This window comes from Camelus ferus, chromosome 23 (assembly GCF_009834535.1).
Source record: "Camelus ferus isolate YT-003-E chromosome 23, BCGSAC_Cfer_1.0, whole genome shotgun sequence".
Lineage (NCBI taxonomy): Eukaryota > Metazoa > Chordata > Mammalia > Artiodactyla > Camelidae > Camelus > Camelus ferus.
In genome coordinates, this window is record NC_045718.1 from 19,480,911 (window position 1) to 19,506,894 (window position 25,984).

The 25,984-nt window shown below is 42.4% G+C and overlaps 1 protein-coding gene across 1 annotated transcript; it reads left to right on the forward strand.

Annotated features, from left to right (window-relative positions):
* The first annotated feature begins 286 nt into the window (after positions 1 to 286).
* Positions 287 to 23,290, forward strand: UTP25 (UTP25 small subunit processor component). The gene is made up of 12 exons (XM_006180741.2): positions 287 to 487; positions 1,223 to 1,262; positions 1,971 to 2,217; positions 4,001 to 4,171; positions 5,767 to 5,855; positions 7,565 to 7,975; positions 9,706 to 9,925; positions 12,384 to 12,586; positions 13,725 to 13,907; positions 14,037 to 14,149; positions 14,819 to 15,064; positions 22,187 to 23,290. The coding sequence occupies exons 1-12, from the start codon at positions 369 to 371 to the stop codon at positions 22,428 to 22,430; spliced, it is 2,286 nt and encodes a 761-aa protein (XP_006180803.2). The 5' UTR covers positions 287 to 368; the 3' UTR covers positions 22,431 to 23,290.
* The last annotated feature ends 2,694 nt before the right edge of the window (positions 23,291 to 25,984 follow it).

Consider the following 25,984-nt stretch of genomic DNA (forward strand, 5'->3'; position numbering starts at 1 on the left):
TGCATTTAACCATCCCCTCTACTAGACGCTTATGGAGGCTGATTCCCACAACCAAAACAGATGCACAAAGCACGCCCACCCATTTACCCACACCTGGAAGCCCAAAGCCTACCTGTCTTGTTCTTTCTAGGGCTCAGAGAAAAGCTAAGCTTAAGTGCATGTGCTTCCAAAGAGTCTCGCTAGGAGGCGGAATGGGAAGCAGGAAGTTCTAACGCCTGTCGTACAAGCGCGACGTAAAGCGGCCCTGCTTTATGGCACCCTGCTTCAACCGTAAAGCGCCGTCGGCGATCCCGCGTGAGTGGGTCGACGAGACTACTTCCGGGTGAAAGACGTGCTTCTCTGAGGTGGGCTAACTTGATGTTTTCGCCATGGGCAAACGCGGGAGCCGGAGCCGGAGCCGGAGCCAGGGCCAGCTGCTTAGCAGCCTGACTAAAAAGCAGAAGAGGCATCTTCGGGATTTCGGCGAGGAGCATCCCTTCTATGACAGGTATGGAGGGGCATGGCTGGGGCCAGCTCTGCTCGCGTCTGTTCCGAGTGGAAGCCCGCGTTTCCCCGCTGGGCCCGCCGGTCTCCCGGGGGATAGTGACGGGGCAGCTGCCTCCTTTTCCCACGCTGCCCTCGGCTTGGAGGGTCCTGGCGGCTTGCCGCCTGAGATGCGGCGTTTCACGGGTCTTCCTACTTTTTGTTGAGCGGGTAGCTTTATGCCGCACGCCCCCTGTGTGTGGGGGGGGGGGCTGGGTTTTGTATGGTCAGAGATTTTCTAGATTGTTTTTGCATTTTGTGTTTTTAAAGAATTACTTGGGACCTTGGGACACCACTGATGTAGTTGTAGGTTCCTCTGTTAGTGTGCAGACCCTCAATTATGGTCTTAGTGCTCATCCCACCACATTGGGCCACCTTCTCAACAGTGGGACAGTCTAATTAAGAAGTTTGCTAGAATAAAAAGGCTTTTATTTGCCAAGTTTTTCCATCTTTTGGATGAGAGCGAGTTATTGTGTGACTAGTATTTGTCGTGTGATCTCGTTAAACCTTTTATTTGTTAATAATTATCTGTCATATTCTTACAATCCTTGTCCAAGTGGTTATGTAGTTTTTACATAACTAGTAGTTATAGTGTATTTATAATGGTATATTATGCTATTTTCATTTAAAGTTGTATTCTTAGTCTTTTTTAATTGTCCTGTACTAGTAGTTAGAGTTTAACATTACTTGTTTCTTCTAGGGTTTCTACAAAGGAGGCAAAACCACAGACTTGTCAACCGGTAATGCTTTATACTTTCTTTATGATTGTTGATGCTGAATTGTTATTTTTAAGATTATGTATAATAGTAGAGTTTGGCTACATTTCTATTCTTTTCAGTTTTAGATGTAAGCTCTTATTTTAGTAATATTACTTAGTTTTGAATGCAGATGGCTGTTAAAATGCCATTGTGATAGCTAGTATGGTACAAAGAGTTTGAAACTGCTCTGAGAGATTAGCCTGTTAGAACCTGTTAAGGAGACTTAGCAAGGGGCTCTTGGTGAATCCTAAGAAGTATTATGTTTGTTTAACGTAAAATAGAGTGCAGAATCATCAGAGGTCTTATCTCATTCCAACAAAGTAAAAAAAAAAACTGGTAGTTTTTTGTTTTATTGTAATGTTCCTTTGGCTCCTTTAAAAATGCCAAACGTCTGACACATAGTTTAGATCACCTTGTAACCTGAAGCTCTATGTTTTTCGTCGACTTTCTTCCCATGGGGAACGTTAGCAGTTCAAAGAAGATGAAGAGCTTCTAAAAACACAGCTAGATTAGCTATTTTAAACAAATTTGGTGCTGGCTTGGTTGAATAGATAGGATTGCATATTTACAGAAAAGCTAATTTTTATTTAGAAAAGCCTGAACCTGTTACACTGTGGGCCTGATGATACTCGTGGAGTAACAACTAGAGCAACATAATTTTTGTTTTTAAAATTCCCATTCTCCTTTTAGTCAGAGAGTTCAGATACTTCAAGTTCTGAAAGTGAAGCAGAGAGTGAACCAGAACAAGTTTCTGGTTACCATAAACTACTTGCCACGTTAAAGAATGTTTCCAAGGAAGAGGAGGAGGAGGACGATGATGACGAGGAAGAGGAAGAAGACAGTGTTGTAGATGAGGCAGAAATGAACCATGAAGATGGTGCTAGTGACATCAGTGTGGAGGAGGAGATGGCGGCAGAGTCTACTGAAATGCAGGAGAGTAAGTGTCTTTGGTGTGGGATTCACCATCTTTGCTGGGGCTAGACAGATTGCCCCATGGGCACAGTGCCCTGTACTGTATGGGCTGGCTGAAAGCCCATGGATCCGAAGCAGAGATACTTAACCTTCTTGAGGTTGGTGATATCTTTCAGAATCTAATGAAAACATAGGACCCTCTGGCCAGAAAAATGCAGAAATGACTTATTTGCTTACTGTTTCCAGGACTTCATGAGTCCTAGTTGAAGTTCCCCTGATTGAGAGGAAAGGGAACATAATTCTGGTTTTGGCAGAGTCTCAATTTATTAGATTACTATTCCTTCCTTAGAGAAACTAAGTTTAATGGAAGATGGACATAAAATATGCAGAACTTCCCAAGCAGCAGATTTGAGCGGAACAGCTAGTGTAAGATGCTGAAGATGCAGGGTGGTCGCACGCTGCCAGGGAAACTGAGGGGAGGTTTCAGAGAAGAGCTGGGATTGAAAGCTTAAAGAAACTCTGTTTCACTCAGATTCTAGATGACTTTTTTCTTTAACTTTATATACACACACACACTTACATACACATAGACACACACACTCATATATATATAAATTTTTTTAATGGAGGTACTAGGGATTGAACCCAGGACCTTGCTCATGCTAAGCATGCATGCTACCACTGAGCTATGAGCCCATGCCCCTCTCTTTAATTTTAAAATCAACTTTATTGAGGTATGATTTACATACAATAATGTGTACTCAAGTATGTAATTCGATAGGTTTTGACGAGTGTGTGTATCTGTATTATCACCACCAAAATCAAGACACAGAACATTTCCCAATACCTACAAAAAGTTTCTTTTTGTCCTTTTGCAGTCAGTTTCCCAGACCTGACACTAGGCAACCACTGACCCGCTTTCTTTCACTTAGTTGTGCCTGTTTCAGAAACTTACATGAATGAAAGTATGCAATAAGTACCCTTTTGTGTCTGGCTTCTTTGAGTACTCATGCTTTTGTGACTCACTCATGTTGTTCATGTATTAGTAGTTCATTTCTTTTTATTACTGGAGTAGTAGTCCATTGTCTGAATATCAGGGTAACTTTTTTCTTTTTTAAAAATAGATTTATTTACTTATTTATTTTTATTTTGGGTTTTTTGGGGGAGGTGATTAGGTTTATTTATTTTGTTTTTAGAGGAGGTGCTAGGGATTGAACCCAGGACCTCATGCATGCTGAGTACGCACTCTACCACTTGAGCTATCCCAGGGGGTAGTATAGTTAACCTATATCTCCACCACCTTGAGATAAACACCTTTAACATTTTATATAACCTTCCAGAATACTTTTTTATGGATATATGAGCAAACACGAGTATATGCATATATTTATGTGTATGTGTATAATGGTCTCCTAAATTTCTGTAACTTACTTTTTTCTTTAATAATATAACATGGACCTTTTTTCATGTGTGTAATTGTGGGTTCACATTTGCTTTATCATTTAGTACTCCATTGTAAATGATATATGGTAGTTTAATTAGTACCCCATTGATAGAAATGATGAAACCATTTTTTTCAGTTATTTCTTATAATCAGTGCTGCTTTGAACATCCTTACACGTACTTGGTCAACAGTCAGGCTTAATATTGAAACTTATGTCTTCCACCTGAATTTGCTTAAAAGTAAGTAATAACAGTGAACATCAGTGTTGATGTAGGCTAAGGAATTAGATGTTTATTTGTCAACAGAGGTATAATTGTGTTTATGAGTAGTAAAGAATTGCACAGAATGTTTCTCAAAATTGCAGGTGTAGCCTTACCTGCTGACCCTGAGGGAAAAGATGGGCACGGGCCACCTGGCACATCACAGGAATCCCCCGAGGAGTTTACAGATGCAAAACACGAGTCACTCTTCAGCCTAGAAACCAATTTTCTCGAAGAGGAAAGTGGAGGCAACTGTTCTCTGAAAGCATCACAAGGTCAGCACAGTGTGTGTTGTTTGCGGTCACCGGATGCTTATGGGAGATTATGGGTTAGTACACTGTTAAACTTCCTGTTATTGGAATGAGCAGCAATGAAAACAGATAGTTCAGCAGCTAGATCTAGAGCTGGGAAGAAGTGCTTCTCAAAGATATTTTGTGTTTTTCAGTGGTTAAGCAGAGATGGGAGTAGGGGGCTGTTTAGGAGAATAAACAGTTTAAGAGTGATAGCAGGGAAAGCCAGTTCCCCAGACTTCACGTTTCCACAGATGAGGTCAGGGGAAGACTTCTGATTTCCTCCCCAGGCAGAGAAGGAAGAAAAAGAGAAAGAAGAGAAAACTACTTTGCACTTTTCTCTCTACCCTTCACTGGGTCTTCCATATTGGAGCAGTCATTTTCCAGATTTGCGAGACCTGGGAGTGGCTAATCTGCTTGGTCCTTATTACCAGGGAGCACCTCAGATGCCAGCAAGCTCCACCCTGTCTCCCCAGCCTCTCCTGCCTCGTGGCAGTCTCCTGGACGGGGCCTGCCTGTGGTAGGCTTAGGCAGGTCTCTGTTCTCTCCCAAGTGCCACATCTCAGCCTGTGCCTGGGGGGCAAGTCAGGTTGGTCTCACTCTGTGTCCTGACTGCCTTTTTTGGTTCCAGTGCCATTCTTCAACCAGCTTGTCATTGAAGGCTGTAACTTCAACCCTCATTTGGCTCATTCAGTTCTGTTGGCTCTTCTTGGGAAGAGGGAGAAGCAGCAGGTAGAAGTAGGGCATGAACCCCATTCTGAACTAGCAAAAATTTTAAAAACTCTGGAGGAAACATTGGGAAGCTTAGCTATTCTAAAATTTCTCTGGTTGCTTACTTTAGGTATTAATATAAGGCGCACTGCATTTGAAGTGTTAATACTTGGATCTTTGGATGGGTCATTTAACTTTGCTTCTTAATGAGTGGGACTGAAGAGAAGATTAGGTGGCCAGTGCAAGTTAAATCAGACATGGAACCTGCTCTCAGGGATCTTGCAGTCTAGTTAGACGAGGTAGGACGTGCATGTGTATGTGTTGGGGTGGCTGGGTTGTGGGTAGGCTGGGGGACTTGAGAAGAGGTCGATGACTGTGTAGGAGACCACAGCTGGCCTCTTAGTGGAGCCAGCACAGTGCCCGACACAGTAAGCTCCTGGGAGGTAGTTATTTGTTGTGAGTCCGGGGGTAACATTAAACTGATACGATTTGGATATACAAAAGTGAAATGAAAGAGAGGATAGGATTTTTAAATGATGGAAAGCCACAGTGGCAGAAGAATTTGAGGGCTGTATAATTCAAAAACATGTATAATTCATTGGAGAGGTATATGCCGTAGTGCCCTGAATTTCAGACCAAGACGTTTCTTCAGAGATTTTTGAGCTGGGAAGCAATGTGATTGGAGAGATGCTTTAGGGAGATGAACCTGTGAGAAGCTTTTAAGCTCTGGACTGGGATAAATGATGGGAAAGTTGATGGGAAAAAAAGACGATTTAACATCACGAAGAACAGCATACTGTTCACTGACGAAGACTGAAAAATTCCTGCCATTTGCTCTAAGTGTTCTGATATTCTTTATTCTGAATTAGATCCATTTGTACAACATGTGAACAAAGAACTGAAAGAAAAAGAAATCCAGGCCATTGCCACAAATACCAAAACTACCCACCAGCTAAAAGTAAGTGTTGATCAGTCATCCCAGTTACAGAGAGGCAGCAGCAGTTGTCTTGGGTTTCAGTGGCTCCCTGAATGTATGATATATACCAGTGGGAGATGGCTTGATGGGGAGCAGGACATAGGAAGGCTGGACGAGCCTAGTAGGGCACAGGTGTAGCTAGAAAAGACACTGGGAAGCTGGAGGACAGGGACCAGTAAGATAAGAGTGCCCTGGAGACAGGTGCGCACCTGCAAGGGGATATTTCAGGACCCAAGGCAAGTTAATCTACCTTTTTGATCTTCACTCTTCTCATGTGTTAGAGGGGGACAGTAATGTCTACGTCTAAAAAGTAATTTAGTTTACTGGCAGGTACATAGAAAGTGTTCAGTGAAACGGTGGCTACTGCTGTTCCTTTGTTTGAAATATCTGAGACAGGTTCACAACAAAATTACTCAGGTATGGAGCAGTTTTTGCTTTGTTTTTATGGTGCTTGTTTTCCACCACTGATGTTATTCCTAAGAGTTGGCCATCCTTGTTTCGCTGAAATTTTTATAGCGGTAATAATTATAGATGCAGTTGTAAGAAACAATGCAAAGACAGCCCACGTGCTCTTTTCCCCAGTTCCCCCAATGGTAACATTTTGCAAAACTAGAGTACAGTGTCACAATTAAGAACTGGTATGATTTTCATTGATACAACCTACCTGTCTTGTTCAGGTTGCCTCAGTTTTTTGTTCTTACTCATTTGTGTGTGTTATTTACTTCCGCACAGTTTTATCACATGCATAGGTTCCCCTGTCCACCACCACAGTCAACATACAGGACGTTTTCAGCACCATAAAGATCCCTCCTATTCCCTGGTGCCCTTTTATAACCACACCCACCTCCTGCTCCCTGATGCCTAACCCTTGGTAACCACTAAAGTTGTTTTCCATTAGTATAATTTTCTTATTTGAAAAGTGTTCTATAAATAAAATCATACAGGTTGGCTTTTTTCATGGAGCATAATTTCCTGGAGAGTCATCCCATTTGTTGGCATATATCAGTAGTTAATTCTTTTTTTTTTTTTTACCTGCTGAGGTCATCCTTTTTTTTAATTGCTAAGATCAACAGTTATAATGCAAACATTTCCAAACTGGTATTCCACAAAATATTATTCTTTAGGATTCTAATAGATATGGCTCCCACAAAAAAACAAAAACAAAAAACCAGTACAATGAACCAAATTTGTTCATGCCCAAGTACATGTGAAAAACTCTGGGTTAGATGGCATGGAACTGAGTTCTGTTACAGGACTCAGCAGAACCTTTAGTATCTAATGGGCATGTGACTCTCCCTGAGGGGGATTAGGTTTTCCAGGTGTTTACCGAAGTTATTTGACCATTGGGCCCTTTTTTTTCATCTAGAATAAATTCTGACATTCTATGTGGTCCATGGCAGTTTGTGACCCACTGATACAGCGAAGAGCTCACAAGATTTCTAAAGTCAGAAACCTTGGGCTCTTGTCCTTAGCTCTATTCTCTCCTGTTTGTCTGAACCATACAACCTCTGAATCTCAGCATTTCCTAAACTGTGAGAAGAGCATTATAGTGTTTGCCTTGTGAGATTGTTGTGAGGATTAAATGAGAGGATCTGTAAGTCATGAGAGGCTGTGGTGAATTATAAAGCACTGTGTGAAGGTAGGGTACTATAACTCACGTCTGACTTAACTCTCGACCATCTCTCCCCCAGTGGCCCATCTTGGGCCAGCTTGTCTTTTCATCCAAGTTTCAGAAGTTGGAAACCTTTAAACCCCCAAAGGATGTTGACTTAAAGTCACTTCATCTCCAGAAGCCTCTGGAATCCACCTGGATCAAGACCAACAGCCAGTTCCTCTCTGGAACCCAAAAATCAAATAGCCCATTCACACCCCTCCAGAAAGAGCTCTTCTTAATTATGAATTCTTACCGTGACCTGCTCTACCCAGAAAGGACTGCCCTGAAGAACGGGGAAGAGATCCGCCACGTGTACTGCCTGCATGTGATAAACCACGTCCTCAAAGCCAATGCCCAGGTGCTTGGCAACAACAGCAGACGCCGAAGCCAGAAACTTGGGGTGGGTGATGATGACGACTTCAGGGACCAAGGACTAACAAGGCCCAAGGTGAGTGGCAGCAGGAGAACTTTGCCCTCAAGGAGGCTGTAAGGCTCTACCATACAGCTGCCTTGGCACTTAGCATGTTCTCAGGTGTTGTAATGATTGGAATAATGAATGAGTCCAAGAGTGAGCTTGTTAGATGGGCCGGGTGATGTCAGAGCAGTGCTGCAGACGGTTCAGTGGACTTTCTGACAGTGGTTCAAGTGGAAACTGGAGTAGGAGGTACCTCCATGACAGTTATCCTTAAAGATAAACCCTGAGCATACATAAGTAACACTCTACCATAGATCTCTTTTTTGTGAGTGTCAGAGCTGGCTGGGACCTTAAGGAGTATTCTGTTCAGTCTCTACCTGTTACACCTGTGGACCCAGATTCGTTGGGGACCAGGGAAGGAGTAGCAGAGATGGGACTAGAACCAAGGATTCTTTCCACTAAGCCACATAAATATGTAAACCTTGAAAAATAAAGATCCTCATTTTTCCATTGTATAGTTATTTAAAGTGATGATCCCATTTATTTGGGCTCCTAAGCCTAAGCTCCAGTGGACTGGGGTCTTAGATTGAAAATGTCTTAATTCTGTCTACACTTTCCATGCTGTTATGGAGCTGGATACTGTGCCTTCCATTCCCCATCCCTTAGCCTGCATGTCTCCATCTTGAAGCCTCATCTTCTTAGATTGTTCTCATTGAGCTTAATAAGATTCTGGTGTTTTAATACCGATGTGGCTCTTGGAGATTTTGTAGTCCAGGTCCCCTGTTTGACAACTGGGGAAACCAAAGCCTAGACACTTACTGTCACTGCCAGGATGATAACTTGGCCCTCTTCAGAATCAGTCCATCATCCCTGCATTGTAGCAGACTGAATCACTAACCCTCCTGGCTGTGCTAGTTGCGTTTCTGGCAACTTTCAGAATCTCGAACATGAGGGTAATAAGATTATCTGTTTCCATTTAAAAATGCAAAAAAGAGCAAGAGGCAGATTACCCAGAAAGCACATTTAGAATTTGATGAATTGTTTGATCTGACTGGGGTTATTTTCATTGATTCTATTGTTTACAAAAGGATAGTTAGAAATTAATCATTTATTAAGTATCTTCTGTTTTTTTTTTTTCCACAACAGTTATAACATTAAGCATTTTGGGAAATGTTTGGAAAACTGAGTCCTATACTTCCTGTTGAAATACGACCTTATTTCAGGAGCGCTTTATCATCATTTCTGGAAAATACACTAGGAAATGTACTAGGGAAGTAATGATGCATTAGTCCTTTTCTTTACTAGCTTTATTCTCTACTTCTTACACCTAATTTGTTTATTCAGCGTGATCTTTGAGTCTTATGGATCAAAATACTGTGCTAAGTTCTGTGGGAGACAAAAGCCAGTAACTTTCTTGTCCTCAAAGAACTTTGTGTGTTTATGTCCTTAGGTCTTTGCTAGTGGACAACTCTGTTATGGACATTAGCTTATCTTGAAAGGTATTTCCACATTCTGCTTAAGAATTGCCTCCCAGTTAGCTGTGAGATGAAAGTCCGTAGGACGTGTTGCTGTAGGTATGAAAGATGCTCAGCCTCCTGTACTGAGCCAGGTCCTGTGTACGAGGGGGTGACGTGCATATGGTCCCTGGCCGCTGGCTGCAGAACAGAGGGCTCCTTAGCACCATGTCCTCGGCAGGCTCACTTCGAGCTGTGCTTCCTTCCCCTTGCACCTCCAAGGCTGCCCGTCACTCCCTCCCTCCACAGGTGCTGATAGTGGTGCCCTTCCGGGAAGCCGCTTTGCGGGTGGTACAGCTCTTCATCAGCCTCCTTGAGGGCGACAGCAAGAAGAAAATCATTGTAAGCAACAAAAAGAGGTTTAGTGGAGAGTATGGCTCAGATCCCGAGGAGAGACCACCCAACCTGAAGAGGCCTGAGGATTACGAAGCTGTGTTTGTCGGCAACATCGATGACCACTTCAGGATCGGTAATTCCTCCTTGTCAAACCTGAGACCGTGAGGCACGTGAGGTGCGAGGTGCCCGTAGCTGGAAGCTGGAAGCCTGGAAGCCTGGAATTAGGCATTCTCTCATAGGTCACTGACTCAGCCTCCTGGCAGAACCAGGGTGTATTTGAGATATCTTATCTGCCAAGGGAGAGAGTCTCACCTTGGCTAATGGGGTGGATGTATATGCCTTTGTTATGTTGAGGTACATTGCCTCCATATGCACTTTGTCAGACCATCCTTATATCCCTGGAATGAATTCTGCTTGATGTGATGCTTTTAAAGTATTGATGAATTCAGTTTGGTAATATTTTGTGGAGGATTTTTGCATCTGTGTTCACCAGGGATATTGTCCCGTAATTTTCTTTTTTCCTGTGGTGTTTCTGTCTGGTTTCAGTATTAATGTTTTGCTGGTTTTGTGACATCAATTTGGAAGCATTCCATCCTCTTTAATTTCTTGGAATAGTTTGAGAAAGACAGGTATTAAATCTTCTTTACATGTTCAGTAGAATTTACCAGTGAAGTCGTCTGGTCCTGGACTTTCTGTTTGTTGGAAGTTTTTGATTACTGATTCAATCTCATTACTAGTAATTGATCTGTTCACATTTTCTGTTTCTTCATGATTCAGTCTTGGAAGATTGTGTATTTCCAGGAATTTATCCATTTCTTCTGGGTTATCCAACTTGTTGGTGTGTAATTGTTCATAGTAATTTCTTACAATCCTTTGTATTTCTGTGGTGTCGGTTATAACATTTTTTTATTTTATTTATTTGGATACTCTTTTTTTTTAATGAGTCTGGCTAAAGGTTGTTTATCTTTTCACAGAACCAGCTCTTAATTTCATTGATCTTTTTATTTTTTATTTTTAATCTCCATTTCATTTATTCATTATTTCTTGTCTGACTTTTATTTTCTTCCTTCTAGGTTGGAAATTGTTTCCTTTCAGCATATTTGAATGTATCATTCCATTCCCTTCTGGCCTGCAAAGTTTCTGCTGAAAAATGAGCTGATAATCTTATGGGGATTCCCTTACATGTAACTAATTGTTTTTCTCTTACTGCTTAAAATTCCCTCTTTACCTCTGACTTTTGACATTTTAATTATAATGTGTCTTGGCATGAATCTCTTTGGGTTCATTTTGTTTGGGACTGTCTGTGCTTCTTGGATCCTAATGTCTGTTTCCTTCACCAGGTTAGGGAAATTTTCAGCCATTAGTTTTTTCAAATAAGTTTTCCGCCCATTTCTCTCCCTCCTCTTTCTGGGACTCCTTAATGCCAGCGATAGTGCACTTGATGTTGTCCCACAGATCCCTGAAACTGTCCTCATTTTTAAAAAATACTTTTTCTCTTTGCTGTTCTGTTGAGGTGATTTCCACTACCCTGTCTTCTAGGTCACTGGTCCAGTCTTATGTGTTGTCCAGTCTGCTGTTGATTTCCTCTAGTGTATTTTTCAGTTCACTTATTATATTCTTCAGCTCTGTAAATTCTGTTTAGAATTTTCTTACATTTTCTGTCTCTTTCTTGAGTTTCTCACAGTGTTTGTTCATTCATCTCCCAAGTTTGGTGAGCTTCTTTATAACGATCACTTTGAATTCTTTATCAGATAAATTATTCATCTCTGTTTCATTACTTTTTTTTTTCTTTTCTTGGGTTTTATCTTGTTCCTTCATTTGGAACATGTTTCTCTGCTTCCTCATTTTGCTTGACTCTCTGTTTCTGTATATTCTATGAAACAGTTACCTCTCCCTGTCTGGAAAGAGTAGCCCTGTGTGGGAGATGAACTGTACTGTTTAACCTTTCCCTAGTTCTCTGTTGCCTCTCAAACTGCTGTCTTGTTTCAGTCCTGTGGAGTCCAGAAATGCAATCTGCACTCCCCACCACCCCACCCCACCCCTTGTCTGCCTGAGTCTGGCACCCGAGGGGTGTCCCCTGTGTGGGTTTTTTACGATTATTGGCTCTGGTGGTGTCCTGCGAGGACCAGGTCTGTGATAGGAGAAGTTGAAGTTGAAGTCATAGAGACCACCAATGAGGAAAAGAACATTTCAAGGAGGGTATATTCAAAACACTGCTTATGCATTCATGGTAATAAACACTAACATGCCATTGAATTGCTAACTCAGGAACTGTTGGTGACCTTAGCAAGAGTGGCATCCTGAGAGTCAGAGGCAGATTGCAGTGCATTGAGGAGTGAGTGGGAGATTTTAAAGTAGAGACAATCTTCTGGAAGGTTTGCCGGTGAGAGAAAGGCAGAAGGTGAGAGCTAGAAGGGACTGCAGATGCAAGGGGGGGATGCTGCTGCTGCTCTTACTAGAGAAAGCAGTTTGAGCACCATTATACACTAAGGGGGAGGGTGTGGAAGGTACAAGGGAGGGGGCACTTTGAGAGGGTGAAAGCTGGTGGCTTGGCAGTGGCTGATGAACACGTGTACCTGGCTGTTTTGTAGGAGTGGCAGTACTGCAGAGAAGCATCCGACTCTATGCCCCCTTTTACTCCTCGGACATCCTCATTGCCTCCCCGCTGGGCTTGAGGACCATCCTTGGTGGAGAAGGAGAGAAGAAGAGAGACTTTGACTTTCTGTCTTCTATTGAGCTTCTCATCATTGATCAAGCTGACATTTACCTGATGCAGAACTGGGAGCATGTCCTGGTAACGTTGGTCGTTCACATTTAGAGACATGAAGCTCAGTGGTGTGCGTCTGAAAGGGTTATTGAAGTCCAGATTAAAACTCAGGTAGTTTGGAAACAGGGAAATATTCCACATTTTCCAATTTGAAAGTGGAAAATATTGTCCCATCTTCTACCCACAGATTGGTCAGTAAAGTATCCAAAAAGATAAAAATTCTTGTCAATGTCTTCAAGTCTCCTGAAAAGATTTCTTCCCCTTAAAGTTTACTTCTGCTAATAGACCACTTTAGTGTGATTGGTTGGTTGGTTGGTTGAAAATCCTCCTCACCAGGAATGTCTTTATCTAAAATAATTCCTCTTACAGTTTATGCTCATTCTCTTGTTTAGTCTTCAGTGGAGATGAGAAAACATTGCTCACATCTCTTAATGTGTGGTCTTGTTTTGCAGAGAAATATATGATGTTTTTGTCCCCCTACTGTAATTTGTGCTGTGATTTTTGTCTCCCTCTCCACATACTCTGCAGTGTTTTTAGTTTTAGGATCGAAAAACTGCTTTGAAACAATAGGTTTGTTTTCATAAGGCATATGAGAACTTACTTTTCCTACCACCTTGGGCTTGGAGGAAGTTTGGGACAAATAACGGGGATTACTTATTTATAAAGTATGGAATACATTGTTTCCCTTCAATATACATTACAAGGTTAAAATACAATTAAAATGGAAAAGGCTTGTTGACGGTTGAGTCAGTCTTTAATTGAGGAAAAGGCACATGCAGTCTCTCTGGGACTCTGCTGATGTTTTGGGAACCAGGTCACGGAAGGACAGCAGTTCTGTCTTCCCTGTCATCTCCCTTCTTGTCCGAGCCTGGAACTGAGTAGCCTGTAGAATGACCAGGGTAACTTTTCAAAAGTTCCTTTAAAAGAAATATTTCTGTACCATCTTGATCCTTTTTGAAAGGTCCATGAGGTGGTTAGTTTGAACTTACCTTGTCGGGGGTGTTCGCCTGACTGGGCAAGTTACTCACCCGTCTGAGCCTCAGTTTTCTTGTCGTGGTTTGGGAGATGATAGTCTGTACTTCACGGGGGTAAATAAGACGCTAGACCTCTAGAATGCTTAGCAGTGCTCAATCAATATTAATGGTAGTATTATTTCTGCTCAAAGCATTTGATGAACCACATGAACCTGCTGCCCTTGGACTCACATGGGGTGGACTTTTCTCGTGTGCGGATGTGGAGCCTCAATAATTGGTCCAAGTACTATCGCCAGACGCTGCTGTTCGGGGCCCTGCAGGATGCCCAGATCAACTCCGTGTTCAACAAGTACTGCGTCAACGTGCAAGGCCAGGTGGGTTCTCTCCTTATTTCTCTGACTCCTCCTGAAGTATTGTGTATTTGAGTCACGAGGCAGGAGAGGATAGCATTTGGTCAGCACGGGGGTGGCTTACCTCCTAATGCTCTCGTTGACCCCTGGCAGGTGGCTGTGAGGAACGTCCCGATGACTGGCTCCATCAGTCACGTCCTGGTGCAGCTCCCACATGTCTTCCAGAGGATGGAAGCTGAAAACCTAGCTTCAGTGATTGATGCCAGGTACCCATCCCTCCCCAGTCCTGTTGGATGCCTGGGGGCCACAGAGAGAGATTTGACTTTGGTGTACAAATTTAGAATTAGGTACCACGTTGGCCTTATTGATTAGTATTTATAAAATGAAATGAAATAATTGAACCCAATCATGCCACTGACAGAGGAGGACACTGAAGCCCCAGAGAAATGGTACCTTGCCCTGGTTCTTCCGGCTAGTTAGTGGCAGGGTTAGTAAATCAGGGTTGCTTCCTCCTAGATTGACATTTTAAAATTACATTATATTGTTTAATGGTAGATGCCAACAACTTAATTGTAAGCCCTTTGGGGCAAGAACTTTTTCTGATTCTCTCTATATTTTTCCCGTCTCTTCATTATGTTTAGTCGCGGGACCCATGGTAGCAGAGTGGTGCTTAGCATGCGGTAGGTGTTCGGTAATTATTTGCTGACTGGCTGGTGTCACATCTGTTCCTTATGATGAATAGTGGTAGCAGTTGTTTTTTAACGTACTTAACAAGTTTTACCCTTCACACAGTCTTCCTGTGATGAGGCAGGCCAAATTGTTCCTCTTTGGGGAGTTGGAGGGAGATTGTGACTTGCCCAGCATCATGCAGTTAGCGGTGACACTAGGGGCTCAACTGAAGACCACTGACTTTGCCCTTTGCCTTTCCAAACCAGGTTTAACTTCTTTGTGAACAAGATTTTGCCTCAGTATCGTGATGCAGTCATGTCTCACACGCTTATCTATGTCCCTTCCTACTTTGACTTTGTGCGTCTCCGAAATTACTTCAAGAAGGAGGAACTGAACTTCACCCACATCTGCGAGTACACCCAGAAGTCGGGTGTCTCCAGGGCCAGACACTTCTTCCTTCAAGGAGAGAAGCAGTTCCTGCTCCTCACAGAGCGCTTCCATTTCTACAAAAGGTAAAGCAGGGCCAGGTTTCCATTGTCCTCCCCGGAGGGCTGCTTCTGAGCGCGTGGTAGGCTTGCCGTGTTGTGAGGTCCTCCGTCACCCCACTGACTGCAGAGAAGCTAGAGTTTTGGGGCTGATTAGACTCTTCTTGGTTGGGTGGATGGTTTTCTCCCAAGGTGGGCATTGTTGGAAAACGTAGAAACGAATGGGTGACTACAGCGTAACCTGTGTGTGGCTCTGGAGCGGGCCCACACTTGGGGTACTTTCCTGTAGCTGTAGGTCTGCCCCTCTAGAAAAACCTTACAGAGTTGAACAGCTCTCGACAGGGCACCTTAAGTGAATACAGGAGAGGGAGGAACCTGTCACAGAAGCACAGAGAAAATCCTGGGGACTCTGTGGTCTGTGGAAATGGAAGCTGAGCACAGCACGCGTATTCAGAACATTCTGGTGCGTCCTGAGTGGGTGCCCCCGCGCTTGCTTCTGCGCCAAGGAGAACCAGGACTAGGGGGCCCCTTGATGTTTACAGGAAGCTGAAGGTGAGGGGCTTAGAGTTGAATATTCAAGGGCTTCAATGTTTGCTTACCTTCCCCACCATGTGACTTTGACAGAATAAGTTGGGTTGGCCTTTTTAAAAAAAAATTCTAATTAGAGTGTTAACTAATATTGAGCCTTCTGTTAACTGTTTGGGATGGTTGCAGCCCTTTGTGCCCCCAGAGCTCAGTTGTTTTATTGTTTTGCTAATCCTCTCTGCTGCCAAATGTAAAAGCCCTTACCTAGAGAGATGGAAAGTGCATCCTATAACCTTTTCCTTCCTGATTCACAATAACGTCCAGTGAATTTCAATTCTGACTTTACTGTTTCATTAACTCTCAGTCATATACTAACAAAGGGCACGTTTTCTCAGAGAATCCCTGACACCTAAGGCCAGAAATTGTCTAGACTTTGGAGCGGATTAGATGATGCACCTTGGCATTGTGTTGCCTTTCAGTTGATGATGACATTAGGGTGCTGTGCCCCAGAAGTGTTCTCCTTACCAGGATGGGGAGGGAGGAACCCAGCAGCCTGCCGGGGCGAAGCCGGCTGGCATGACGTGACCTCCTGGGGCATCATGCTGACCAGGTGACCTGTGAGTGGAGAGGAGAAATGACTACACTTGTGTTTGCTGGGCTTCGTTCTTGCCTACCCAGACAGGGCTGTTTGTCCCAAGGGTGTTGATGAATGCCTGCTTGCTGGCGGCATCATTTGCCTTGTTGCCTTAGGTGGCGGTTTTCATTCATGTTGGAAAGTGGTGTTTTGGGGGAGTTTGCACTCAGCAGGTGTTAAGAGCCCTTCGTTTTCCGACTGCTTGACGTGACACCAGAGCAAGTCCTTTAAATGAAGTGGCTGGATTGGAAAACTTCCCAGCGTGGCTGTCTATAGCAAGAGTGAATTACGTTGGGGAGAGGACCGCTCTCAAGCAGCAGCTCTTCATGGAGAGGGTGCGATGTCAAAGGAGCCCCTTCTCTGAAGTAGGCAGGGCAGTCTCCTGTCTTACACTGTTCTTTTATTGACCAAACTGTTTTGCCCCCAAAGTCACTATAAAGACAAACCTAACATGTGCTATTTGCTTATACCCTGGACCAGGTTAGTGGGTGTAGCCTGTGTTTGAGGTTAATGGAAATAATGTGCCTTGGAGTTCTGCAGCTGCCAATTATCTCAAGATTCCCAACTAGAACTTTTTGGTCACCGAGGTGATGATGGATGATTTGATCTGCAGTGCCTTTGTGATTTGATTTTTTGATTTGGCCTGGGGTAAAGTACATGTATTTTAAACTTTAGTATCCATCCAACTCTGAAATTCTGTATTTATATTCTCTTTGGAAGTAGGCAGTGTTAGAAATAATACAATTCATTTGTATTATTTACAAGCTAGCAAAAAAAATCCCACCTAAAGTTTTTTTTTTTTCTTTCGGGGATATGAAACCAATAGAATCTTAGGATTGGACCCCACATGATGGGGTCCCTGAAGGAAGGACAGTTCACAGCTCTTTCTCGGAGCATTATTAGTGGGTTAGCACAGCAGGGCAGACTCTGGAGGAGAAATTTCTGGAGTTGGAAAGGCTGCTGGGGTGTTTCTGAGTCCCCCTACCCCAGTGAGAACCCCAGTTGTAGAAGTAGCAGACCTGGACTTTACAGAGTGTGTGGGAAAGCCTTTCAAGTCAGTTATGTTCAGCAGTTGGCAGGTTAAGTAGACATCTAGAATACCCTTAGTTTTAGGTCCTTTTGGGGTGTTGGGCCTTATTTGTAGGGGGTCACTGAAGACCCAGGGCACGTACAAGGGTGGAAGAAGGCAGGGGAAGGGGTTCTGAAGATTTTAGGGAATTGGCACTAATTATCCCTCTGAAGAGGTCCTGGTCACATTCTCTTATTTCCAGGAGATACCCAGTCTCTGCTGTGGACAAAGTAGTACTAAGAGACATTTTTCTTGGCTTTGTGGTTTTATTTTGTTTTAGAAATTCTCTGATTATAAGAATATTACACAATTATTATAGAGAACTTGGAAAATACAGGGTTAAAAAAATGGAATCACCTATAATCTCACTGCACTGATATAAATACCAATTTTGGTGTATTCCTTTCCTGTCTTTTTTATGTAAAAAATATGTGCACATGCACACACACAGACCATAGACATTTTAAAAAGTTAGAAAATTGGGATCACAGTATGCACATGAGGATTTTTTTTCTTTTATCTTAAATATTTTCTGTGCTCATTGAATAAAGAACATAAATAAGTTAACATTTTGGTAAAGACGTTTGTATGACATGGATGTATTTTTAAGTTAATAGATATAGTTCCGTCACATCCTCCCTCCCCTCAACTTTTTATTTGGGAAAATTTTATTTCAAAAGATATTTTAAGACTGTACCAATGAACATCTCTAACTCCTTTCTCTTAGATTTGACCAGCTGTTAGCACTTTGCTACGTTTGAACACACCCACATTCTCTGTCTCCTCTCTCTTGACTCACATCTCATTTTTTCTTCCTGAACTGTTAGACTGTAAATTGCAGGAGATTTCTAACCCCTAACTCTTTCAGATTGTAGCCCTTAAAAACAACCTCCTTTGATCTAATCACAACACCCTTAACATACCACTCAACATTACTGCAATAATATCATTTAATATTTAATCTACACTCAAATTTTCCTAGTTGTCCCCAAAATGACCATTATGGCTGTTTTTCCCCACCACTAATCCAAGATTCAGCTAGGAATCATACATTGCACTCAGTTAACATATTTCTTTGGTCTGTCTTAGTAGTTCTTAAGCAGGGGCAGCTGTGCTCTTCAAGGAACATTTGGTAGTATCTGGAGACATTTTTGGTTGTCACAGCTGGAAGGTTGTTCTAGTGGTCTAGTGGTTCAAGCGGGTCAAGGCCAAGATGCTGATAAACGTCCTGCAGTGTCCAGGACAGCCCCTGCATCAAAGAATACCTGGTTAAAATGTCAGTAGTGCCAAGAAGAAACCTTGATCTAAAATGATTCTCTTTCATTCTTTTTCATGATACTGACATTTTTGAAGAGTCCAGTCTGGTTTCCTGTAGAATGTACCACACTGTGGATTTGTCTGTTTTCTTATTATTTAAATCAGTATCCCCAAATTTTGCTATACATTAGAATCTCCTTGGGAGCTTTTTCACATCTGAATGTCCAGGCCATATCCCAGTATGAATTAAATCATAGTGTCTAGGGGTCGGGACCAAGTATAGGTATTTAAAAAAAAAAATAGGTGATTCAACGAGCAGCAAAGTTTGGGGACCACAAACTTGAACATTTTTTTTGGTAAGAATTCTACATAGAGGATATTGTGTTCTTCCACTGCATCTGCCCAAGAGGCTTGTGGTGTCAGTTTATACCATTTTTGGTGATGCTAAATGTAGTCACTTGGTCAAGGTGGGTCTGCTAGATCTCTACATTGTAAAGATACCTTTTCTGTGTAATTAATAGGTAGTCTATGAGGTGTGCCTATAGCATCCTTCTTAATGGTTACATAGTATTACATTGTATGGATAGATAATTAACCCAGTTTCTTTTTAATACATGTGTGGATTTTTGTTGTTTTCTGCTATTATACACAATAACGCCAAGAACATCCGTATGCATAGTTGATGGCATAGTTACCTCAGTATTTCCTTAGGATAAATTTGGAAAGGAAAGTTTGTTTGCTCGAAGACTGTAGACAATTTAAAATTTGCTATACATTGCCACTTGTTTGCTTCGTCCCATCTTCCCCTCCTCCCTGCCCCAAATACACCTGCATAATAATTTATACTCCATATAGGACAGTATGGTGGTTCCTTAAAAAACTAAAAATAAACTTACCATATGATCCAGCAGTACCACTTCTGGGCATACATATGGAGAAAAATATAATTGGAAAAGATACATGCACTTCAGTGTTCCTAGAAGCACTGTTTACAATAGCCAAGACATGGAAGCAACCTAAGTGTCCATCTACAGATGACTGGATAAAGATGTGGTGTGTGTATATATATATGTGTGAAATAAAAAAGAATAAAGTAATACCATTTGCAGCAACATTGATGGACCTGGAGATTGTCGTTCTAAGTGAAGTAAGTCCGAAAGAGAAAGAAAAATACCATATGATATGGCTTATATTTGTAATCTAAAAAAAAGGACACAGATAAACTTATTTACAAAACAGAAACAGACTCACAGCCATAGAGAACAAACTTATGGTTACCAGGGGGTAAAGGGGATGGGAAGGGATAAATTGGGAATTAGAAATTTGCACCTCTTGGGGAGTGATGGAAATGTTAGCTATCTTGATTGTGGTGGTGGTTTCATTGGTGTATACATCAAAATTTGTCAAATTATAAAATAATAATAATAATTTACATTCCATTGGTTTATTTCTGCAGAACCCTACTTGTTCCCAGTGACTTGATAGAATGATACCTCATGTTTTTAATGTCTTTTTCTTGCTTTTCTGTGTTTTTTGCAGTTGTCAGTTGAATGTAGTGCCTGAGTAAGTGGTTGGCCTAGGCACACCTCTTCTGTCAAGCCCCTGGTATGGGAGTTGTGGATCTAGTCCAGTTGTTACCATAGTTACCTTCCATGCAGCACAGACTGCCAGTTCCTCCAGCAGACAGTGGCTTAGTGAGGGGCCCAATGCTGGTGGGTCTTGTCTCAGTGTCCTGCTCTCCTCTCAGCTTCCACCAAGCCCTTCACCTCCTCTGTCTTGCCTCCAGCCTTTCTCCAGGGCTCCCAGTGGAGGCCTGTGGAGAAGACCTTGTGAGTGAATGTGAAGTCAAGGAATGTCCGGGAAACCTAGGGATTCTGAACTACCGTGCAGATCCACACTTGCCCTTTAAGGACTTGCTAAAAGTGTGGCTTCCTTGCACAAATATCATATGATATCACTTATATGTGGAATCTAAAATAGTGATACAAATGATCTTATTTATAAAACAGAAGCAGACTCACAGACATAGAAAACATGGTTACCAAAGGGTAAGTGTGGAGAGGGGAGGGATAAATTAGGGGTTAGGGATTAACAGATACACACTAGTGTATATAAAATAGATATACAACAACCTATTGTATAGCACAGGAACTATATTCAATATCTTGAATAACCTACAATGGAAAAGAATCTGAAAAAGAATGTATAAATGTGTGGGTGAATCACTCCTATACACTTGAAAGTAACACAACATTGTAAATCAACTGTACTTCAATTTTTTTTTTTAAAAAGTGTGGATTTCTTCTTACCCACTTTCTTGGCAGCCACCCACTTTTCCTCCCGTGCTCTGTCAAAGGTGAAATAGTTCGTGTGTCCTGTCTTCACACAAGCTTGTCACTCTGGAATTCAGTTAGTGATGGGCTGAAACTCTCTAGAGCCGGTATGAGCGTCTCTTCCCAGCTCCAAGTTCAGCATCATGACATTGATAGCTCGAAATTGGCCATGGTAGAGTATTTACACCGCAGAAATTGGCAAATGCTTCAAATCAGCACCTTCCCCTCCCCACTGAGAGCCAGTTGTTAAAACATACACCAGCGCACCGCCAGCTGTCTGGGTGCAAGCAAAGAAATGCTGTTGTAGATAGTCTGCCTTTTTCTTGTTAGCATGGGAGCAGTATTCTCCTGAGTTCTCTACACACTAAGCAGAAGTGGAACCCAGTGTTTGTTTTCATTTGTTTTGATAACCAGTGAGGGAGAACTGTGTTTATTCAACTTTATTAGCCAATAGAATCCCTTCTTTGTGGAAAGGTGAACCAAGTAATGGATTGCAGTGACATTTTGGAAGAGGAGGATCTCCAGAGAGATCAGGATGAGCCTTGGGATAAAAAGGAAAGGAAAGCTAATCCTTTGTGAATAACATGAAATTCCCAAGGGAGTGTAACATCAGCAGTCGAACAGGAAAAATCAGAACCTTGTCAACGTATAAAATCTTTTGTTACGGAGCCCCAGAGGGAATGACTGACCTCAACGGGAACTGTAAGGCCAGTCCCTAGGGTGTACACGCCCACCACCACCAGTGCAGCCCTGTGCAGCAGGGAAAGAAATGCAGAAGCTGTTGAAACTAATCACTTTCCCATAATGCCTAATGGGTCCTCAGGCAAGATTTTATAAATGGATGAAGTCAGGACATCTGCCATGGAGTTAACGTGTCTACAGAGTGACAAAAAAAGACTAATGAGAATGCATTTACAGTTTGTGCGGTTTATTTTATGTACTAGGTCCGACCTCTTCTCCATTATAGAACATTCTATTTTGCTTGATTATAACAAGGGTAATGTTAAATCGGAAGTGCCTGCTTTTTAAATTTTCTGTGACAGATTTTTAATCCTGATCTATTCTTCACCACCCTACTTCAGTCTGCTCAAGTAGGCTCAAGAAATGCAGATTCATTTTATCATTATCTGAAGCCAAACATTAGGAATTCAAAAATTGTCACAAAATTAAGCCCTTCCAGTTGAAGTTAGAGCAACTTTTGGTCTGTCATTTGTGCCATTATCCTCCTCGAGCATGAAGCAGCAAGAGTGACTATGTGCCTATGACACGAATAGGTGGCTTTTCCATAAATTCTCTCGTGTAGACATAGCCTCTCTTTCTCCTTCTGACAGATACACAATAAAAGGTATCAGGAACCTGATTTTCTATGAGCTGCCAACATATCCCCACTTCTACAGTGAGGTCTGCAACATGCTGAGAGCCACCACCAGAGGAGAGGAAGCCACCTGGACCTGCACTGTCCTCTACTCCAAGTACGACGCCCAGAGGTTGGCCGCCGTGGTCGGTGTGGAGCGCGCTGCACAGATGCTGCAGTCCAAGAAGAACGTCCACCTCTTCATTACTGGAGAGAGATGAGAACTTGTTGGACAGGAGATGGTATTTGACGTGATACGTGACGCTTGACTCTCTCTGATCACTTACACAAAGCAGGACTGCTGCAAGGAAGGATAAGGCAGTGTCTTATCAGATACTTCTTTTCAGGTCATATTCCCTGAAAAGGTCAATGTAAACCGAATTTTGGTAAAACACATCTTTCAGAGATCAGTACAAAGCTAATGGGACTCTGAGAAGCTGATAGAAAGAGTCTTCTACTTGTGAATCTTTTGGTAAGCTGTAAATTCTTTTATGGTGATTTTTTACATCTAATTTATTACACTTGGTAAATTCTTTCAGTTTGGCCTATTTCTGTTTGACGCCTTCTTAAAGTAAGGCATACATTTCTTTGCCTGTGAGAACTGGTTACGAGAAATTGGAATATTTCTTGCTGCTGAGTATCATCTTAATTTTGGATCACACAGGTTTTGCAAAACTGTTATTTTTATCCCAGCCAAACTTTTTTAAACCTTAAATGTTCTATTTTAATTCAACCTAGAAGAGTATTCATTCACTGATCTTTTTTTAACTCGTAATAATAAATGTTTTAGTTAAAATAATACACTTTAAAAATCACATTATATACAATACCATCAATTTCTGTTTTATTTCAAGAAATAATGGCGTGAAACTCTTGATGTTGCAGTATTCGTCTTCAACACCATTGGCTTCATCATTGCTATAGTCATTTTTTAAGCCATATAACAAAGTTGAAAAAAAGTTGTACCTTTAAAAAACATCTTTATTCCAAAATATTATCAGACAGAAAACTTACAAGTACAGAACCCAAATCATTTGAGAATAAATTACCAACTTGATGGGCCTCTCACTCGTAAAATTCATCCCTGAGTTCAATGTGTATTTTCTATAAACAAGGAGATTTTTCTATGCAACCTCAAATCAGGAAATAGCCACTAATCCTTGGACCCCATTCAGATTTTGCCAAATGTCCCAATAATGTCCTTTATAGCAAAAGATGCTCTTCAGAGGTGTACATAAGCTGCAGTGGGCTTTGTGTTGGGTGGTACCTCAGCTTTTTGTTGCCTTTCTTGGCCTTGACACTTTAGAAGAGTATTTTGCGTGCTGCTCCCTGTTAGGTTAGGTAACTGCACATCTGGCAGGAGCAGCACAGAAGTGATGCTGCTGCGTCTCTTCTCTTCGGGCGCCTGATCCCCTTGTCCCGTCACTACAGTACTGACCGCTTGTTCACGGTGGCGCTTGCCAGACTTTTCCACTGTAGAATCACTCTTTCCCCCTTTATTCATTCATTCATATTAATCCTATGAGTATGGGCTCATCATTTCATTTTTTAGTCAGTGGATTATGATCGGTTATTATCATTATTCCTTTAGGTGCTTGAATGGCCTCAGCTGTGGCCAGTGGGAGCTCCTTCAGGCTGGCTCCTGTGTCTTATTCACATGTCCCTCTTATACCTGGGCATTTCTTTATTTTCTGACACTATGAGACATCCCAGGTTTGTCTTGTATTTTTCCTACTCCAGCCCTGCTTTCTTTAGTGGAAAATTATCTTAAAATGAAGATTTGAATGCTAGGTGTGCTCAGTACTATTGTGGAACCACTGGTCCCAGGCCATCTCAGTAGGCAGAATTCAGGAGTATTTGCATGTGTGTATCTAAATTTATTTCTGCATCCATATGCTGAGAACCATGAATTTACACCATACCTCTGGTTTCAGACTAATACCACTGGGTTCGTCTTGTCTTCTCCCTTTCCATATTTGTAACTCTCTTCTCAGATGGTGAGACACATGGCTTCCAGTATCCTCAGTGGAACGATCCATAATTGGTATAGATTTTTTTTCTACTTAGACATGCTTAAAGTTGCTTATCAATAGAGAAAAAACATGAAATGTTCTGCTAAATATTTAAACAGGCATTTTTATTTCTCTCTTTTCTCAACCTGGACAGTAGAACTATTCATCGTATATACAGATGGGTTCCTGAAGTTTTGAAAATTTATCGTCTTAAGCCAGCCAAACCCATGCTACAAAAAACTTATCCATCGAGTGCCCTGAGGTTATTGGCATATTTGTGTTGCTATTTACCTTCCAGCCTGTATATTATGAGAAAAGAAGTAAGTTTATTTGCCTAGTTCAGAGATGTGAGGAAGAAGGGACTCTGATTACCCCCATCTTCTATTTCTGCATCCTTTTCCCTGTGAATTGTAGCTAATCTCATGGCTTTCATTATCACTATTCACAGACTCCCAAACCTCCATCTTCTCTGGATCTCCACTCACATGTGAGCCTGGGTTTCAAGTCTCTCATGTAGCCCCAGGAATACACATTTTATTAAGCATCCCTGTTGATTTTAATGCTGGCTCATAGCCAGCTAACTGCTTCTTGCCCACAGAGAACACGGAGGGTTTCAAGTGCGAACAAAGCAGTGTTGCTTCTGTTCCTGGCTCAGCACCTGGGAAAGAAAGTAAGCCTTGGCAGTGGCCCTGGCTTCTGAGCTGATTGCAAAGACTTGAATCTCTGGAGTGGTTTCATTAAAAGGATGCCTTAACATCAGATCTCTCACACAAAATAAGGCAGAGAAGAGCGTCTGCTGGATGACGGATAACAATGCCTGAGCTGGAATTATACACTATCTTGATATTAGCAAGGCTTCTTTTCAGCCAGCAAGTTCCTGTGTAGTGCCGGTAGAAGATAGACAAAGGAATGGTCCCAGTCCTGGGGAGAGGTGGAATTTTAAGGTAGGGAAGTAAGAGTTTAAACATTTTTTTTTTCCTTCCCATAGTAAGAACAACTAGCTTAGCACTTTTCTTTTTGAGGGGAAAAAAGGCTTTGAATCATGAATGCTTTCTACAGCTGGCTGCACCGTATGCAATATTCAAAAGACAAGAACTAGCTAATCACAGAGAACCAGCAGCAGCTAAACAGCCCTCTGCTGGCTTCCATAGGGCTTATAATTGAGTGCAGATGGCCTCGGCGGGATGGGTGTGCATCCCTGCTGACTCCTCACACCCTAGAGGGCCAAGGGGGGCTCGCCCAGCCTCCCAGCCCCGATTGCGCCCTCGTGGGGGCCCCTGAGGAAGGAGGGGAGGCAGGTGGTGCGGAAGCCTGCTGGCCGCCTTCTGCCTAGCCTCCCCGTGGCCACACGAGCAGGTCTTCAGGCTGCAGAGTGTGGCTTTGATGAGTCTAGGGTCTCAAGATTACAGAAGGCCTGGGGTAAGGGAATAGGGTTGGGAGTGCTTTGTAATCATCCAGAGAGCCTCACTGTGCAACCTGCAGGGGGCTGCAAGGCGCCAGCCGGTCGTCGTGGAGAAGGAATGTGGTGGAAAAGCACAGACTGCTCCTTTCGGGGAGCAGGGAGCAGCCTTTGGGGGTGGGGCCCTCACCACTGGTGTGCCCTCTCCTTCCTTCCTCCCCGCCCCCGCCCCCACTGCTCTCTCTTTAGAGGAGTTATGGTAGTGGTCTTCATACCAAGTTTCTACTCCAGACTTCTCATTTTAAAAAGCTTTTTGGCTTCTCTAGCTAAATAGAATTCTAAACAAATTTCCACTTTTAATGAC

Bases quoted from the DNA above. Each gene is read 5' to 3' on its own strand.
- UTP25 (XM_006180741.2), top strand. From the start codon at position 369: ATGGGCAAACGCGGGAGCCGGAGCCGGAGCCGGAGCCAGGGCCAGCTG. The intron at 4,172-5,766 runs GTCAGCACAGTG...ATTCTGAATTAG, and splicing joins TTCTCTGAAAGCATCACAAG to ATCCATTTGTACAACATGTG. The intron at 5,856-7,564 runs GTAAGTGTTGAT...TCTCTCCCCCAG, and splicing joins AAACTACCCACCAGCTAAAA to TGGCCCATCTTGGGCCAGCT.